The following is a 17,825-nucleotide window of genomic DNA, read 5'->3' on the forward strand; positions in this document are numbered from 1 at the left end:
TCAAGTTGATGAAGCTGAAATGGTACCAACTACTCTTACCTTTGCCACTTCGCATACGGGCTTCACTCTCTCTACGGTGTCAGCCATAAGTTCGATTAAATCGCGCTTGGTTTGAGCTCGGCGATCAAAAGTTTGGATGAATGTGAAAGCGGTAACCAGTAACCAATCCTTCGCCGGCATTCCAAAAAAGCAAAAGTTGCTTTCATTTGGCAATTAGATTCAACTTAGACATACAACAAGAAAACTACAATGTTCAATATTACAATAGTTCACCGTAAATCAACTTTCTAATACAAACTCAAGCACTGCTAGCATGATATATATACAACGGAAGGATTCAGAGTCCGGGCAAGTTCGAACAAAGCAGACTAGAATACTGATAAGCAACCAGTACAAAGTCACCAAGACAGGTTGGTGATTGCAAAATACAGCACTACTATATATATGTAGAACTACAGAAGTTAATTTCAATGGTTACCTGCCTATTTGTGCAAGTCAATTCAGTTCTAACAAGCATGCATTTCAGGACCTAGACGGAACCCAACAGGAGGAACTATAGATAATCCTGCCCTTCCATCCTTGCAGCATCCAGTTTCCATCTTCATCAACCACGAAATCACGGTGGTACCCCAGTTTCACCTTAGACCTTAATTTGTTCATGAGTTCACGGTCCAATGGCAGCTGTTTGAACCCAGCCCTCGTGTTCCGAACCTGCCACTGCTTATATGTCTCAGGCCTCACAACTCTCTCAGAGCCCTCACAAGCTACTGTGTTCACAATCTCTCGCCCAAGGAACTCTTCCTCAAACATCAATCTCGTCGGATCCTCACGAGGTAAATTGGTATCACACATATCAAAAAATGCAGAGAAGTGGAATAGAGCCTCCCTGAAGCGAGTGACGAAGAAGGGGGCATTGTAAGATCCATTAACAATACTGAGGATAAAAATATCAGGATTCATGCCCCTGATTAAATTTAGAACAGCATCCCTCGGGCTGTTTACCGCAACTGTCTCGTCAAGTAGGTTAGAAAACCGGAACAGACTATTCACTGCAAGCACTTCATCTCTCTTGACTTTTAGTTCCTCGTACTGGATAGTTTCCCATTTCTTTGCTATGCCATTGTACTCGAAAGGAACATTATACCGCTCACAATACTTTGCCAAACGATGACCCGTCTCTTGGACTCTTTCTTCAGGTCGAAAACCACTTTGGGGAAGCTCTATTCCCGTAATGCGTAGTTTTGGAGGCCCGCCAGCTCTTCTTGAGAGGCGATGGATGAGAGCAGGCCATTGAAAACCATAAAGGATTCCAAAATCTATAACATGGAGTGTTTCTGCCTTCTCAGCTAATTTTGAAATTGTGTGGTTTGCAAAGACTATCACGGCCTTCATGAATGGGCAGGCTTTAATATAAGTCTGATAAGCCTTCAGCATATCAGCAGCTGACGTTCTTTTAGAAGATAGAGCAGTATATAATTGAGTTCCAGTGCCAGCCAACCGTGCTTCAAGGCCATTGGCAAAGCAATGAGCCAACCTCTGAGAACCATCGCCAAATGGGGAAGAGTGCTGCCTAATCTGCTTTAGTAGCTCACTAGCAGTCCTACGATCATCAGCAGAAACAGCTTGTGCACATAAAATCAAGAGAGCTCTCAAATCAACCACTTCTTTCTTATCGCCATTTTTCTTGGCACGAGTCCTTCCGTTACTAGTTCCAACAGATCGCTCATTCTGCTGCAGAGCCTTGTTTGCTTCATCCTGACAGACTTCTTCACCTTTACACCCAATAGCGTCGGGTTTTCCCTCACTGCAGATTAGCACCTTATCAAAAATCTCTGACAGATCAGCCATATCCTCATAAACCGCTGATTGCTTGGTACTCCTCCCATCCTCCAAATCTGTATCCTCCCTCTCATGACTCTTCTTTCCTCTCAAACTAGAAGAAAAATACTCGCCTTCATCCTTCTCCATCTTAACCACCACATTTTCATCCTTTCTATCAGCCATTGTGTAAGGCTTGTTATTCTCCAAATCAACAATCAATTGGCCTTTGGGGAGAAACTTACTAGCCTCCTCTACCCCTCTGTTAAACTGCAACACCATTTCACTCTCACTGAACAAATTAGAAAGCATACGCTCACTCACATAAGAACCCACCAAGCCGTCCCCTTTCGACGAAAACTGAGACTTGGGCATTGAATTGGACTGGAAAACAAAGTTTTCAGGAATTGGGTTTTGCAAAATAGAGGGCTTATGTTCAATAACATCAACACTACTACTCCATGAATCGACCGAATGGCTAGTGGTAGAGTTAGAACTAGAACTAGAACTAGAACTAGTCTTGCCACTATAATCACTGAAAGTTGCGGAAGAACAACCATCCGGGCTCTCTACATTAACCGGGTGTTGATCCGGAGAAGCCGGAAACTTCCCACCAAGAACCTCATACAGAGTCTTCTCAGCGGCTTGGACAGCCAAAGGGTCATGAAACATACAGGGCTTTGTCTCCATATCCTCCTCCAGTAACACCTGGTTTATGTACTTGAGCACACTGTCAGAGTAGTCACTGTCATCTCCCTCGGGGCTCAGGCTCGGCGACAGAGTAGAGTTGCTAGGGTTTTGGTCCACAAAGCTAAGATCTACAAAGGGGTCGCTACTTGGGTACTCATTGAAATTGGGGGAAAGTGTATGGTCGATGAAATTGGAATTGGAATTGGGCAATTGATACGAACTTGGATCCATGTCAATCAAAATTTTGATAAAATTGATGAAAACCCAGTTCGAATTTGGTGAAAATTGAGGAAATTAAGACTGAAAGATTGAAACTTTGGGATTTGAGGTGAAGAATCTGCTTACCTGGGAGAGAACAGAGAAACCCTAAGCCATTACTGCGTTGAGGTCTGGCCAGAGAAACGGGTGGCGTAGGAGAGACGAAGATGAAAGTGGGGAGAGTAGGCGAGCGAAGGATTTGGAAGTCAAGAAGCGAGAGACGTCACACGGCGTGGTTTCATGGCATTTCTTGCAGAGAGATTACGCAGCTCATCCAATTGGTAAAGCTGTGGAAGTCTTCTGTTGACCAATGGATTTTAACCTACTGCACCTTTTCTTTTGTTGTTTTCTTCAGCGGCGAATTGTTTTTAATTATTATTTAGTACTACGGTTTAGTGATATTCAACTGTTATTTGTAAGGTCTTTAGTTTGATTCTTAATAAATACAAATTTGAAACATATTATTCCAGCTGATTGTGAGGCTTAGTGAACTCTCTCACCCCTTTAGTGTGATGATATTGTTTGCTAAATATAAAAAAAAGAGGTGTGGATTGCGAATTTGATGTTAAATTAAGTTGCTTATTGTGTAGCTTAACCGAACTCTCCCTCATTTTAGTATAAAATATGTCGTTGTACCAAATATATATATACACACACAGTGTCTTTAATCAGTGGCAACTTTTTTGAAAAAAAAAAAAAAGAGTAATGTATCACTAATAGTAAATAAATACGTTAATCAATATTTAATTAATAATTCATTATTAACAACCATATCAGATGATTATATTAAATATGTATTATTGTATTATTATTCTATAACTATAATAATAACTATAGAAAGTTAAAAAATAAAATGAAATTTTATTTATTTATTTTATTATATATAAAATAAAATATATAATTTATAAAATATTATAAATTCCCTTCCCATAACCTAGTCTATTAATAACAAAACTTGTTTTTCCAATGTATAAAATTAAAATTCCAATGGTTTTTGCTACTATGACCTTACCGATATAATTTAAAATTTAATTTTTTTAGTATTACTTAAAATATTAAACTTCAAAGGGTTGGTCTAGTTTCAAATCCTAACTCGAATTTGAAATCTCATGGATGCATTTTTTCTAAACTCACCGACTTTGCTTTCACGTACATTTTCATGAGAGCCAAAACTATACTGGCACCAAATGAGAGTTGTTGTAGCCAACAATGCCCTTGTCACTCTAGAATGTTTCAAGAAGCGAAGCTTTGATTGCCAACATTCGATTGGAGGTTTCTACTTAAATATTAATTTTTTTATTTTGTTTTGTAAAATGTAATTAAAATTAAATGAAATAACACGTTACAGATAATTAAATATATAATAAATATATACTAATTTATGATTGTGAGAAAAATACTCCCAAATATATTTGTAGATCCAAAATTTAGTCGGTGCCAAAGGTTTCTCGAAAGTTGTATATTGAAGGTGATTCTAAATGTCTGATTTGACTTCCCTTGCGAAGAAATGGCATGCATCCTCCAGAAACTTGAAAATGTTGATTTGGAAGTTTCTAGTCTTATCCATTTTGAAAATATGCACGTGAAGCCAGCAGATGTCATCATGTGTGGCTGACTAGTAACACCACATCATCAGTCACGTAATGGTAGTGCATGCACAATAGTTTTTCTATGTCCAATGCTCTAGGGAAAACCTCGCTGATCCTAAATCTCATATTATTTGTAAATTTAGTTTAAACAATTAGACTATCCAGTATTATTCGTTTTTGTAAATCTCCTAGATTTTGCTTGGCATATGCAATATGTCGAAAGTTGAGCCAATCTTATTGGTTTTCTCAATCAAAAACAAACAATATGATGTATGTATTCTTTGGTCTGAGGTTTAGAAAACACTGAAAATAGGGGCAAATAATAGACATTTTGCTCTGAAGATAAGTTTATGTTCCACTACAGTAATCAGAGTTGATCGACACTTGTTTCTCAATATACAATGACCACGTCCTTATAATATGATACTCTCAATCACAAGGCTTCAGTGAACCACGATTATATTAAGACTCTCACATATACACTCAATAACACTCTTTAATATCTAGTGTACTATATGTATGATTAAAAGTGATTCCTGACTACAATGGGACTTGCCTATTTATAGTAGAGATGCTTCCTTTTGAACGCACGTGACTCTTTCAAAGTATGATTTTCTATTACCTTACAATTTAACATTAATTTTCATACCAGCATTACAACATATTGTGCCGAAACATGAGCCGGCAAAAAGCCCCGAAAAGTCCCACTTTTCGAAGTCTTCTTAGCATTTTTCTTCATAAAAAGTTAAAAGTTACAACTTTGTATTAAATTTCATATTTAAAGAGACGTATTTCCACTAAAAGGCACCGCTATTAATTTTCATTCAACCAAAAAATTCAATATCATAACCATAAAATTAAACTTCCATCATCATCTGTCAATCAAAACAAACAATGTACATTAAATATGAACTGTGACTTTTTCCAAGTAAACTACCAGGAATAACCCTATAATGTCAATATATATAGAGATGTGCTATCCACATTTTTTTTTTTTACTTCTCACATACCCTTTGTTAATTTATGTTCGTTGATCTTCTTCAATTCATTCTATCCAACGACTTAAAATTAGAAGAGTGTGTGAGAAGTAAAAAAAAAAAAAAGTATGAATACCACAGCCCTATATATATATATATATATATATGCGCATCTGTTTTCCACTACCTGTGATCAAGAATTAGTTTAGCTTATCTTAATGGGTCGAGTTTTGTCTTCGGCACCATAATTTTCTGTTTAATATTTGATTTGGGATTAAATAATATAACTCATACGATATTTTTATTGTTTTAATGAGAAATTATCAAAGAGAAATGTTAAGGTGACTCTCTTAAAAGTGAAACTCTTAATAAATCCTCTGATATTTCATGTTTAATGTTTTTTAATGTTGGCACGAAAATTGATGTTAAACCATGAGGTGTCAGAGAATTTATAGAGAGTCTCACTTTGAGAGTCTCCATAACATTTCTCAATATAAAAAAGAGTAATGTTATTCTTACCACAATTTTATACCACATTTCTTTACTATCTTAGGTAGCAGATGAGTTAGACAAGTTACATCATTTAATTTCAATCTTTTTATTAATTAAAACACTTAAAAAATCTTAGGTAGAAGAATCAAACTCCTCGCATGTCACAATCATCATTTAATTAACAATTTTTTATTAATTAGTGATTAACATTTTGAAATTAAATGCTAATTAATTTAGATGATGTAGCTGTCCGCATGTATACAATTGTGATATAAAAATATGGTAAGAATAGCATTATTGTATAAAAAATATTATTCTGATTACCTAGTAAATAGTAAAACATCTTCAACGGGGTGGGATCATGATCCTCTCCTAAGCAAATGGTGAGGATCCTCCTGATCATGCCCATCGGGCCGTTCGAATTTTATCCAACGGTTACAAACAGGGGGCCCCTCTAAAAATTATAATAATTGTAGCCGTTGGATAAAATTTAAACGGCCCGATGGGTCTGGTCAATAAGATCCTCACCATTTGCTTAGGAGAGGATCCTAATCCAACGGGGTGGACCTCTAATGTTAATCACTATTAATAATATAATCTTTAGTCACCAAGAAAACTAGAGTCGAATAAATATATGAATATTACTTTACTTACCAGTTAAGCGTTCTTCGTTAGTCTTTTTGTTTATTAATAGATAGATTTGCACATTCAAATTCAAACTTCAAAGCCAGCTAAAGATGGATACAAACTTAGAACGTAGAAAATTACAATTATATTGGTTGATGGAGATGGTCAACCACTGAGGAATCTTGAAGATAATTTCGTCCCATGCGTAGTTAGTATGCAGCAGAAACAGAAGATATGGCAAATCAATAAGCAAACAAATTAATGATCTCAGAAGCTGTTGTATACTTTTGCTAGCTAGGCTTGGTGGATAAGTCATATAAAAAACCAGTACTTTAGCAAGATCAACGTGCATGCATCAGCAATATCATCTCATGGTGGGTTAGGTCCGCATGGTTTGAAAATGGATCGCAATATCTAATCTCGTAGTTTTTTTTATACAACGATATTGAAAATGAAATATAGACAAACAAATCGTCAATGAAAGGGATCAAATTTGTGCTCTTTTTGATAAACTTTATAAACACATGTAGGTTCCTTAATCAATATTATTAATATCATTCCAGCTTAACTACCGAAATTTTTTATGATAAAACTAATATCAAGTAATAAGTGTTGAGACAATATGAGTAACATTGGTGGCAAACTTGCATGGGCGCATAAAATTTATCACGCTTCTCTCCCGCCATTAGTTCTAGATCTCTTTAGAATTACCGTCATACCTCTACGGTCTTCATGTTCAAACTGAAATGACATACTCGACTCAATTACCACCCTCATATTTGAAGGTCAATAGAGACAAAAATGAATTGAATTGCATGGTCCCTGGTTCAACTCCCCACCCACTTCTAACCTCATGCTGCAGTTTCTTGACTTGACTGCCGATGGCAACTTACATAAAACAAGTTCATTATTACATAATATCTTGATCCAATATATATATATATATATATAACGTTATTTTAATCCTTGATAAAGATGATTTTTAGATTAAAATCATGAGTAAGATCAAAATTTAATTTTAGTCTCTTGATACATTAATAACCTCATTTATTAATTATATTTTGATTTTTTAATTATTTCTCTTTTCTTCCTAATTTTTAATGTATTAATTTTATTTCATTATAATTTCCATTTTCATTTTCATTTCATTTACCATAATATATTTTGTTGTAACTTGTAAACATTTAAATAAACTAATTTTTGTTATACAATATATTTCGGTGTACTTTGTCTTCTTCATTTAGGTACATTAAATTCATTATAATACATTTCGGTACATACATTTAAGTACACATATTTCGGTATATACATTTTGATACAAATATTTAGGTACATTAATTCAATATAATACATTTCAGTACACACATTTAGGTACATTAATTTAATACAATACATTTCAATACATATATTTCGATACATACATTTCGGTACTAACAGTTAAATACATTAGTTCAACATAATACATTTCGGTACATACATTTAGGTACATTAATTGAGTCTTTCAAATTTGAAGAATGTTAAATAAAATTAATAAACTCTTTTTTGTCAAAAAAAAAATAAATTAAAATTTGTATATGAATAAATTTAAATATTTAATGGGGAGACATTAAATAAAATGCACATTAATTATTTTGAATTAAGGATATATCAAGGGATTATAATCAATATGTAATATAACACCAGGTTTATTTTAAATTTATTAAAGTTAAAAAAACCCCTAACATATAATATGTGTTCAAACATTACATATGTCAGTTTTATTGAAACGAGATACCGAGATAACAATGAATCAGTTCCATATAAGTCATTATATTAAAACTCAATTAGAAATTGAAAGTTACATAGACCCAACCCAATCCAATAATCCTCACAATTCCTCTTTTGTCATCTTTATTTTTCAAAGGCAGGGTACCTTATACCCCACTTGTAGCAACATCCATTGAATGTTATCAAAATTGAGCCGTTGGTGTCACTATTAGCATCGTTGTCTTTGTTCAGTGACATTCTGGGACCTCATTATTTCGAGTCACATTTTTTTCTTCATACCTAAGTTTGATTTTTTTAACTTATTCCTTTTCCTTCTTTTGGAGGTTTATCTCCGCGTTCATACTACCAAATAGTCAAAAAGACTAGTCATCGTGCGGGACCTGGTTTCTCTGCCCTCCTATACACTCACATCTCCTCTTATTTGTGCGATCACGATTAAGTCACGTTAATATTTTATATCATTATTTTTTTTATCTTATTATCTCTATAAAAAAAATCAATATAAAATATTGACATGACTTAATCGTAATTGCACAAAACAGAAAAAGATAAAAGTGTATAAGAACTGGAATGGCAAAAAGCCGGGTCCCATCATGCGTGCTCCTAAAGAAACGAAAGCAGAATGCAACCGTGAATATCGGAATCTCTGTAGCATGTATATTGTCGCTTTCGCTTCAAATTAAGCACGAGGCGGCTTAATTCCAGGCTTGTAAGAAAAGTAATCTCAGTTTATGTAATTAGGCCGAACAACTAATGCTTTTTCTTATCCACTTTTTGTGCCTAAGCAATTAACAAAGTGTTTGTTTTGACTATTCTTTTAAGATATTCGAAAAAACCAATGTCTTTTCTACGAAAACAAGAAGATGAATGCGTGCTAATGGAATGGACTTTTGCTTGATACTATTTTCTACATGGTCAAAGAAGCCTTAGCCCTTGAATTAAAGTACGGGAGTATTTTCGCTCACTATTATAAATTATGGTGTATGCTTACTATACATCTCATCACTTGCCACATGTCCTTTTAACCAACTCTGGTTTTCATATTCAATGTTTATTTCCCAATTTGAAAAAAATTAACTAGAGTTAAGTGTAAGTACACGTTGGCAGATGATGAGGTACATGATAAGCATTGACCATAATTCTGGTGGTGAGCAAATGCTCTCTCAAAGTACTTGTTGGATTGGGCTATGGCCTATAGGCCTTGAGACTTTGGGTGATGCTTGTATTGACTCGGCTGTACTGAGCATAAAAGTTGGAAGTTAAATTGGGCTCTTAAGTTTGAACTGATGCCAATGCACCCTGTATAGACAAAGGAAGGCCCAGGTTACTTGGGTTTCCTGAGGCCCATATGTACAAGCCCCTTAGGCAAATGTGCACAAATTGGGAACTCAAGTCACGGTTTGGTTTTGCAAATGCGAGTTATGGCAGTTGGTCAAGCAGGGTGCCAATGGTTTTTTCAAACCATTGCGAACCTAGTAAGACCCATCATCTCGTCCATTGGCTCCATATACCTTGCATGACCTACTTCACTCCACAATGGACCTTTGCAACTCAATTCGACTCTACACTCAACTTTTGTAAGCAACTAATGTCTTTGTCTACGTTGGGGTGATGACGGCCTAACCCATAAGGACCGGAGTGCTCATGTCCCGGCCCCTATCAGATAGGCAATCATGTCTACCCACATGTTAAGTTTTAAGAAAACCAAAAATCTAAAATTATTATTCACCTTTTATAGCAAGGATAGTCTTATACCCCCTTTAATAGTAAATGAGAATATTTGGTAAAGTACTACGAACTCGTAATCACTTGATATTTCATCTCATGCCATCAAATTCACTAAAATACTAAAGCAAAAAGTTTCTGATATTTTTGTATGATATACGTTAAATAATAAACCTAATTAAAATAAAAAAACTCAAATTTTCAATACAATTATAGTTTTTTAAGTCTAAATACGCACTCCTTTGTATGATATAAAATAAACATACTTAAATATGCCTAGGCCCTGTTTAGGCTCAAAGGCAGAAAACCCCAACCCGCCACCCGACTAGCGCCTAGCATACCTTGATTAGGACCACCCGATGTTAGAATCCTGGAACCACTACTGGTCTTATTTACATGCATGTTTTATGGTCCTTGTAAATGAGAATTGTGGCAGAAAAAGACACCCCAATTATTAGTAACCACAAATCCACTCCTATCTAGACTATCCACATAGAATTAATAGACATTACACGAAGGAGATAGATATATAGATATAGAGATATATAGGCATGGACGTATTAGTGACAATTTGACAAAATTGTGGGTGGGGTGGGATGGAGGGACCATTCCAATTTGCCCAACATTTTTGGTTTTGAATGACAAAAGATGTGAAGTAACATGACGTTTCTCCAAACAACTTGAAGGAGGATCAAGTTCAAGTATATATCTACTCAATTATTCACATGCCGTTCGCATATTCTCCTATTCTTCTTCCCTACCTTGCCCCCATATCTCTTCACTTTTTATTCTATCCTTAGGTTTCTACAAGGAAAACCATACACCATAAAAAAAATTGGCACATAATCCTTTGGTTTAGTGGTATTCAGTCTTTATTTCGTTGGAAATTTTATGTCCTACTTATATCGATGTGATGACGATTCATATGTAGTGCCTTCGATCTAATACTGTCTCATAGGAATCCGTTAAAAGCAACATACTCAATTTTTCAAAAATTGGATTGAGTCTTCAAACTGCCAAAAGATATGATGATCTAATATTATTTCTGTTTATTTGTAAGTAAGATATCTCAAATTCAAATAAAATAAATGGCTAGGACATATAAAATTTATGTTGAGATCACTTGGTTATGACTAACTCTAGCTAACTTTTCGTTTTTAAATAAAGTATCGTTGTATAAAATTAAAAAAAAAAAAAAAAAAAAAAAACTTTCAAAAAAATAATGAAATAATATTGATGAAAGGGTGTGGGATTCTGATTTTATTTTTGTATCCTAAAGGCTAAAGGGGTCCATATACTCGTCACAATTCACTTGCACAACCCACCACCCCCAAAGAAAACAAAAAATTAAATAAATTAGTTCCACCTTAAAATATAGGGGAAAAAAGAATATTATTTAAATAAAATGTGATGAACCCGAAAGTGGACTGAGAGAAACCTCATGTCACAAAAAGTTCGATCCAAATTAAAAATTCAGGACTTTTAAACTTGTCCTACAGAAAATTAGACTCCAATTTCATTTTTTTAAGGGACTCATCACTACATTTTAGCCTCTTTTTTATCAAGATCATGTGACTTTCTAGCATCAGAAACTGAACACAGAATAAATTGTATAAAATATATATTTAGAATCGCCCCAACCACTGGACCACCATGTGGTGGTTTCAAATTAGACTCCAATCTCAAACCTATAATTTTAATTCAAACCACACCATTTATGCATCATTATCCCCAGTTTGATTCCAATCTGACTACCACCTGAAAGTCCCTCAATGACAAATGTATTGCTCAAGTCATTACCCTCTTCATATTACTATTTTACATGTGGATCTCATCCTATAATACTTTTTGGCATTTCGAGCGTAACACTGATACGAATTCGATGCAACGAGAATGTCATTGTAACAGTAAGTATTGTGCAAGGATACATATGAAAAAGTTGAAACTCATATCAGTACACAATTGGCTTACAAAACAACCAATGAAATGTCCGTTAAAATATAGAGATATCTCAAACCAAGCGTGCTGAGACATGAGAAAGTTAAAACTCATAGTAATGATGTAAGTTGGCCTTGAGATTTTGTTATCTATTTGCAACTGAAAAGCAAGAGAATGGAAGATTACAAGAATTGCATTAGCATGAATGCTAAATTAAACTAACATTACATTAACTAATACCTTCACAATCACCCAAAAAATAATCAGGAAACACCAACCAACAACTTGGGTTTCAAAAGAATTCAGTTAGCCATCTCTCTTCTTATTTTGTCATCCATTTACAAGGGCCGGCGGCCTCTCCGGTCAGGGAAAGGGAGCCATGGCAAAAGCGACGACGGACCCGACTGATATTACATAAACAAGTCATAAACATTCTTCAACTTGTACTTTGTCATACTTTTTTTACATCATTAACAAAAATACAAAAAAAAAATAAAAATTGATCAGACATCTAGACATACCCTTTTCCTAAATCCAACCATTCGATTTTTGTTCAACATGTGCTGCCGCTTTTCGTTCAGACGAGAACGCAAGTCTCGGGCTGTTTGAGCTGTTGTTTGGCTTGCTGCTGGGACCAGTACGCATGAGCTGTTAGGACCCTGTCCAAGAGCTCTTGGGGGACAGGCTCTCCCCGCCTCTGTTGAGGAGATATTCTCGCCGTGTGCACTAAGGTTTTCCACTTATCCTACACAACCCGTAAAAACGACACAATCACAACCAAACCCACATCACATGCCTCACTTTTTAAGCAGTTTTCAAACAGAAAACCAAAAAGCAGAGCAAGCAACAGTAATTAACAGACAAAGTCAGATTTAGGAGATGCGTGGAAGAACAGAATATAAGAGATTCCTTGAGACAGTTGTATTTAACAGATAAAGTTATGCAGATTAACAAAGCCATATAAAGACTGCCTAATCATTTGCCTCTAATTCAAGCAAGCTGTTTGACAGACTGACCAGATCAAACTACGTACCTCGAGTGGGCCCAAGCCACGAAAAAGGATTCATAAATAGTAAAAAGTAACATATGATATGAAATTTAAATTTGAAATTTTTTACCGGGGCTCGATTAGGTAACCAGAAAACCAAGAAGGCCAATGCAATGATGAGTAAACTTCTCGTAAGTCAGGAAAATTTGAAAGAAACAATGCTTGTATTCAAATTTCATCATTGGCAAATAGACTCCTTACCTTTAAATCCACATATGTTCGATGCTTAGCATTGTCGAAAGCTCGTAGTTTAACATCACGCCACCTGTAAATAAGTAAAACCATTAAAACTCCACACTGCAGCAGGAAGAGCTGTTTTTTTTTTTTTTTTTCTAAATCGAAAGCTTGCAGTTTACTCTTTTGAGGCCATGGGCCTGAAAAATTATGAGTAAAATTTTAGATTGTCATGTGGACAAAATCAATTTTCTCGAATGTTAAAATGAGAACTTATGCTCGTATATCATTTATACCTTCCAGTACCAAGTTTCTCAACCGCTTGGACAAGTGCTTCCACTTCCGTAACAGAGAAAGGTCGACGAATTCGGCGCTGTCCAATATCAAACCGCCTTGATTTCCTGTTCCCAGGGACCACAGCTAGTGCATCTACACTCATATCTGGAACAGCAACCAGTGCTTTAGAATCTGTTGTGCTTTTTTCAGCTGACATCTCTGTTGGAGAGGGTGCTGAATCATGATCGCTTTCTATGAAGATCCCAAAACTGGCCATATGAGGTTCAGGTATGGGTTCGCTAGTAGGACCCGGTTGGTACCTGGTGCAAAATCATTATTAGCTAAATAGCAACCATCTAGTCTTCGTCTGAAAGCAATCCTAGACTGAGCTTGCATAGCTACTAGACACGACTATTATGTACAACCTAACGGCTAACATTGTAAAAAAGTTTTGAAATCATCCTAGCATTCAATTGGAAAAAGCGAAAAATGAACACAGAAAAGAAGCCCCACCATCTGTAATCAATTAGCACACAGGGAGATAAACAAAAAACTGAACCAGGTGCAAAACTGACGAGGCCAGAACATATTTGCATTACCTTATTAAAGGCTTTAATTCATCACAGGGAAGCATACAGGGAGAATCATCAGAACATAAAGGAGGGGGGTTTCGGGAAGGGTTGGGTTCCAAGGAAAATCCCACAGAATCTAGATGGTCATCTTGAGAAATTCCTGTTTGCAGTAAAGTTTTATTGTCATCTCTCACTTTCTTTCCTCGAAGAAGTACACCAACACATAATCCACCTCCAAGGACAGCTGACACTGCTTCCATAACTGTTTTCTGCAGAATAATCACACATCATCAGGGGCTGAACTAAGACCGTGGGAAAGAACTGTATGTATAGACATTCACACAAATCCACTAAACTTCAACGCTAAACGAGGACGATAAAGACAATCAAAATAGTCCCAAAATACCTTTAATGAATCAACAGTTGCCGTCTCCGGGATCTCAATAAATAGTTCTGGAATCCTGAACGACTTGATCCTGAGCTTCACTGTATAAGAAAAACACCTCGTAAGAAGCTCTTGCAATGTTAAGACACCGATCAAATTAAAAGCGTACATATCAAGCGCACGTGAAAGCTTCTCATACCATGAGAATTTCTTGATTGGAAAGATGGGTGCTGACCTGCTACTGAAGAAGACGTCCCAGTGGCTGCATAAATTTTTCAAACTACTTGGTAAAAAGATTCATACATCTCAAAACACTTTAAAATAATCACATTTCAGATTGAATAGAATCTGGCTTTGAAAATGACCTTGCATCTTTGAACACGAAGCAGAAGCATTGATTCCCTTCTCACGTAAGTCAAAGAATCCCTCTCTACTAATACCTTCATCAGGATTTGGAACCGTGCTATGGTCAAAAAGCCTCCTTTTCTTGAAAGGCATATTCATTTGAGATCTTTGATGTTTGTAGCAATTCTTCCTATTGTGGTAATTTGGTTTCATATCCCGATCTAAAGATTCAGAAAAAGATAATAGTTATTAGAAAACAGATCAGCAAAACCACACAGCATTACCAATAAACTTTAGAAGGAAGCTCGAGAAACTCACAAAATTTTTTAGTACGAGGCGGCCACTTACAGGAATTAGAATGTGTCTCATCCTTCATCTTTGGAGCTACTTTCCAATATTTTGAAGCCAATAATTTTCGTATTCTTTGGTCTCCAATCCGCAACGGAGCTGGCCTTGAATACTTCATTGCGGTACTAGGGTGTGTACACCCAGAGGAATTTTCGTCATCATCTCTACTAACTACATTTACATCATCCCGGCTAGCAGGGAAAGATCGTTGAGGAATATGGTCTACATACATAGGCACCTTGGTGCTACTATCTGAACTATCTAGTGGAGGAGGCTCCCCTTCCCAGACAACCGGATCCTCTAAACTGCACATATCATCCCCGGTACCAGTTAGCACCTCCCCACTCTTAGTCTCATCATTTACTAATATTTTAACTTCACCATCTAATTTACAATCACCAGACTCCCTGTTTCCAGCAGAGCCAGCTTCAAATTTTCCAGTAAGCCTTCCCATCTCATTCTTGCATTTTCCACTCACCAACATATCAGAAACAAACCTCTCCGAACAATTAGAAGTTGTCATAACAGAATGACATTCATTCTGATGAACTGGAGATGCCTTGGTGCGCGAACTTAGATTCTGACCTTGCGAGATATGATCAGATACCAAAGGTATCCAGTCACAGCTGCCTTGATCACAAGGTTCCACTTTCAATGGTTTATCTCCGTCCAGGCAATGTTCCTTACTACCTGCACATTGATCTTTTCCGATTGATGTATGAGTGGAAGCGGGAGAACTCTCTCCCTCGATCAATAACTTGCCAGCTACGGTGGCCAACAAGTCAAATGCACCCATTGCATTGTCTTTAACTACCTTACGAACCGCACGTCGCTTCTGAAAATCGTTATGAAACTTAAGCATATGGATTCTTTTGATAAAACATAAAGCATATAAATTGCAAACGTAAAATGTAAATCATAAGGAGTCGTTGGATATGCATACCCTTGCTGATCTAGAAGCTTTAGGAGTGGGAGGCACCTGATAGCCATTGAATCCGTAATCCAACCTCTTCTGCAACACCATATCTCAAAAATCATAACACGAAAATTTACATCCAACCACGAAGCACCAGGACCCAGAATAATCCTTTCAACTAATATACACGTTGCGAGCTACCACTAATCAGAATCCAAAAGCTAGAGTTCCTGAAAACAGATGAATGTAAGCAATGAGTTTCGCAGAAACAAACTAATTGTTAGGATCACAGAAAATAATCTCGGATAATTCACTCGATCATGCAACATACAATCGAGGAGCATATCAATAGAATCCCGGGAGATATCCGGAACATTATTACCCAACATCGATTGCATTTGGGTTCAAAGAAACCAAAATTAGCATACAAAAACTCCAAAAACGTACAAGTACATATCAAATTACAAACAAGCAGCATAATTTCATGTCCGAAACTCCGATCAGATCCACATGATCTGACTACAAAAACATATACATAGAAACCCAGAAGAACAAGAAACATAAGGAAAGGGGGAAAACTAAGAATTAACAGGAAACAACAATTGACAATCGAACCCATCATACAAAATCCTCAACAGTTTCTGTCGGGAGAACAAAAATTCGCCATTTTTGACGGAGTAAATGAGAAGCGGGAAAAAGGAAAAAGTCCTTAAACCACGGCAAAACCCAAAAGGCAGATCTAAATACAAAATCCAGCAATGAAACAACCAAAATTCTGAAGAAAAAAAATCCCTTAATTCTCAGGGAATTGTCCGAAAATCTGGAAAAATAAAGAGGTCTAAAACGCTCGGCCGGGATAGACCTTGAAGAACACACAATTCAGATTGGGTCTGCACAACAGACAAAAACAAACAGAGAATCTTCATTTCTCGAGTTTCTGAGTGAAAATTTTTTTATTTCGGATAAAAATTGGGATGGAAATTATGATTTCCACCGGGAAACCCAGATCGAATCCATCAAACCCTTGGAACAAATCAGATCGTCCATAAAACCACCGGAAAAAAAATATCATTTTTAAGACCCGTTTGTTTGCTCAGAATTTCCGAGCCGAAAATCCCATAATTCCGAGCCAAAAAAGGCTTTCCCGGTCGAATTCCGCGTCAAATACCAAAAAACTTTCTCCCCTTTCCCGCACTTTCTCGGCAACCAAACACACTGTTCGGGAAAGGCTCATCGAAACCGTAAAAAACCCACCAAAAAACGCAAGCTTTAACAATTTTCGCCAAAAAATCACAACATGCTTACCTCTAGCAAGGGAATTTTAGCTCAAATCTCAAACTGCGCCGAGAAATCGAAAATCTCGAAAACTTTCCGGCAATGTAAGATCGGAGAATTCAAATAAACAAACACAGAAATTCACACCTTTTTCTCACCCATTTTCTCTCTCTTTAATATTTCCCAGGAATATATAGATCTTTTTCTTCCCATTCAAACAGCACCCATTTCTCTCTCTCTCTCTCTCTCTCTCTAAAACCAAAAAGACTCGTCTCTCTCCCTCCGATCGCCAAAACCCTCTGAAAACCACGAACCATTGCTTAAACCCCCGCATCCTATACCATTGACCCCTCTCACCGGACCTATCGGTAATTCCCCCGGGGCTTACCGGCTATACCAGGTGTGTGGAAACCACGTAAAGGACCGGTTCTTCGCTATTAAGTGAACCCCACTTTCCAAGAGCCGTGTGATCGTGACACGTGGAGTGTTACGCTATCATGTGGCTGCTTGTGGTCCGCCGGATCGAGAAAAACGATGGGTCACAAAGAATTTATTGTATTTTTTATTGGTTATCATTTCTGCGGGACGTGGAATTATTTCTTATC

At 36.5% G+C, this 17,825-nt stretch overlaps 2 protein-coding genes across 3 annotated transcripts; both read right to left on the bottom strand.

Moving 5' to 3' along the window:
- Nucleotides 1-300: 300 nt before the first annotated feature.
- LOC137714935 (scarecrow-like protein 14) lies at nt 301-3,068 on the bottom strand. Its single transcript, XM_068454098.1, has one exon. The coding sequence runs from the start codon at nt 2,737-2,739 to the stop codon at nt 523-525; it is 2,217 nt and encodes a 738-aa protein (XP_068310199.1). The 5' UTR covers nt 2,740-3,068; the 3' UTR covers nt 301-522.
- An 8,926-nt stretch (nt 3,069-11,994) lies between these two features.
- On the bottom strand, nt 11,995-17,508 carry LOC137715104 (telomere repeat-binding protein 5-like). Of its 2 annotated transcripts, none has more exons than XM_068454330.1 (10): nt 17,251-17,508; nt 15,973-16,175; nt 15,030-15,864; nt 14,702-14,902; nt 14,536-14,598; nt 14,358-14,437; nt 13,979-14,220; nt 13,400-13,699; nt 13,131-13,194; nt 11,995-12,626 (listed from the first exon to the last, which is right to left on the bottom strand). In XM_068454330.1, the coding sequence occupies exons 2-10, from the start codon at nt 16,051-16,053 to the stop codon at nt 12,459-12,461; spliced, it is 2,034 nt and encodes a 677-aa protein (XP_068310431.1). In that variant the 5' UTR covers nt 16,054-16,175; nt 17,251-17,508; the 3' UTR covers nt 11,995-12,458. The 2 variants fall into 2 exon arrangements, with proteins under 2 accessions (XP_068310431.1, XP_068310430.1); XM_068454329.1 differs by having other exon boundaries at nt 15,000-15,864.
- Nucleotides 17,509-17,825: the final 317 nt, after the last annotated feature.

The sequence above is a fragment of the Pyrus communis genome, chromosome 14, assembly GCF_963583255.1.
Source record: "Pyrus communis chromosome 14, drPyrComm1.1, whole genome shotgun sequence".
Lineage (NCBI taxonomy): Eukaryota > Viridiplantae > Streptophyta > Magnoliopsida > Rosales > Rosaceae > Pyrus > Pyrus communis.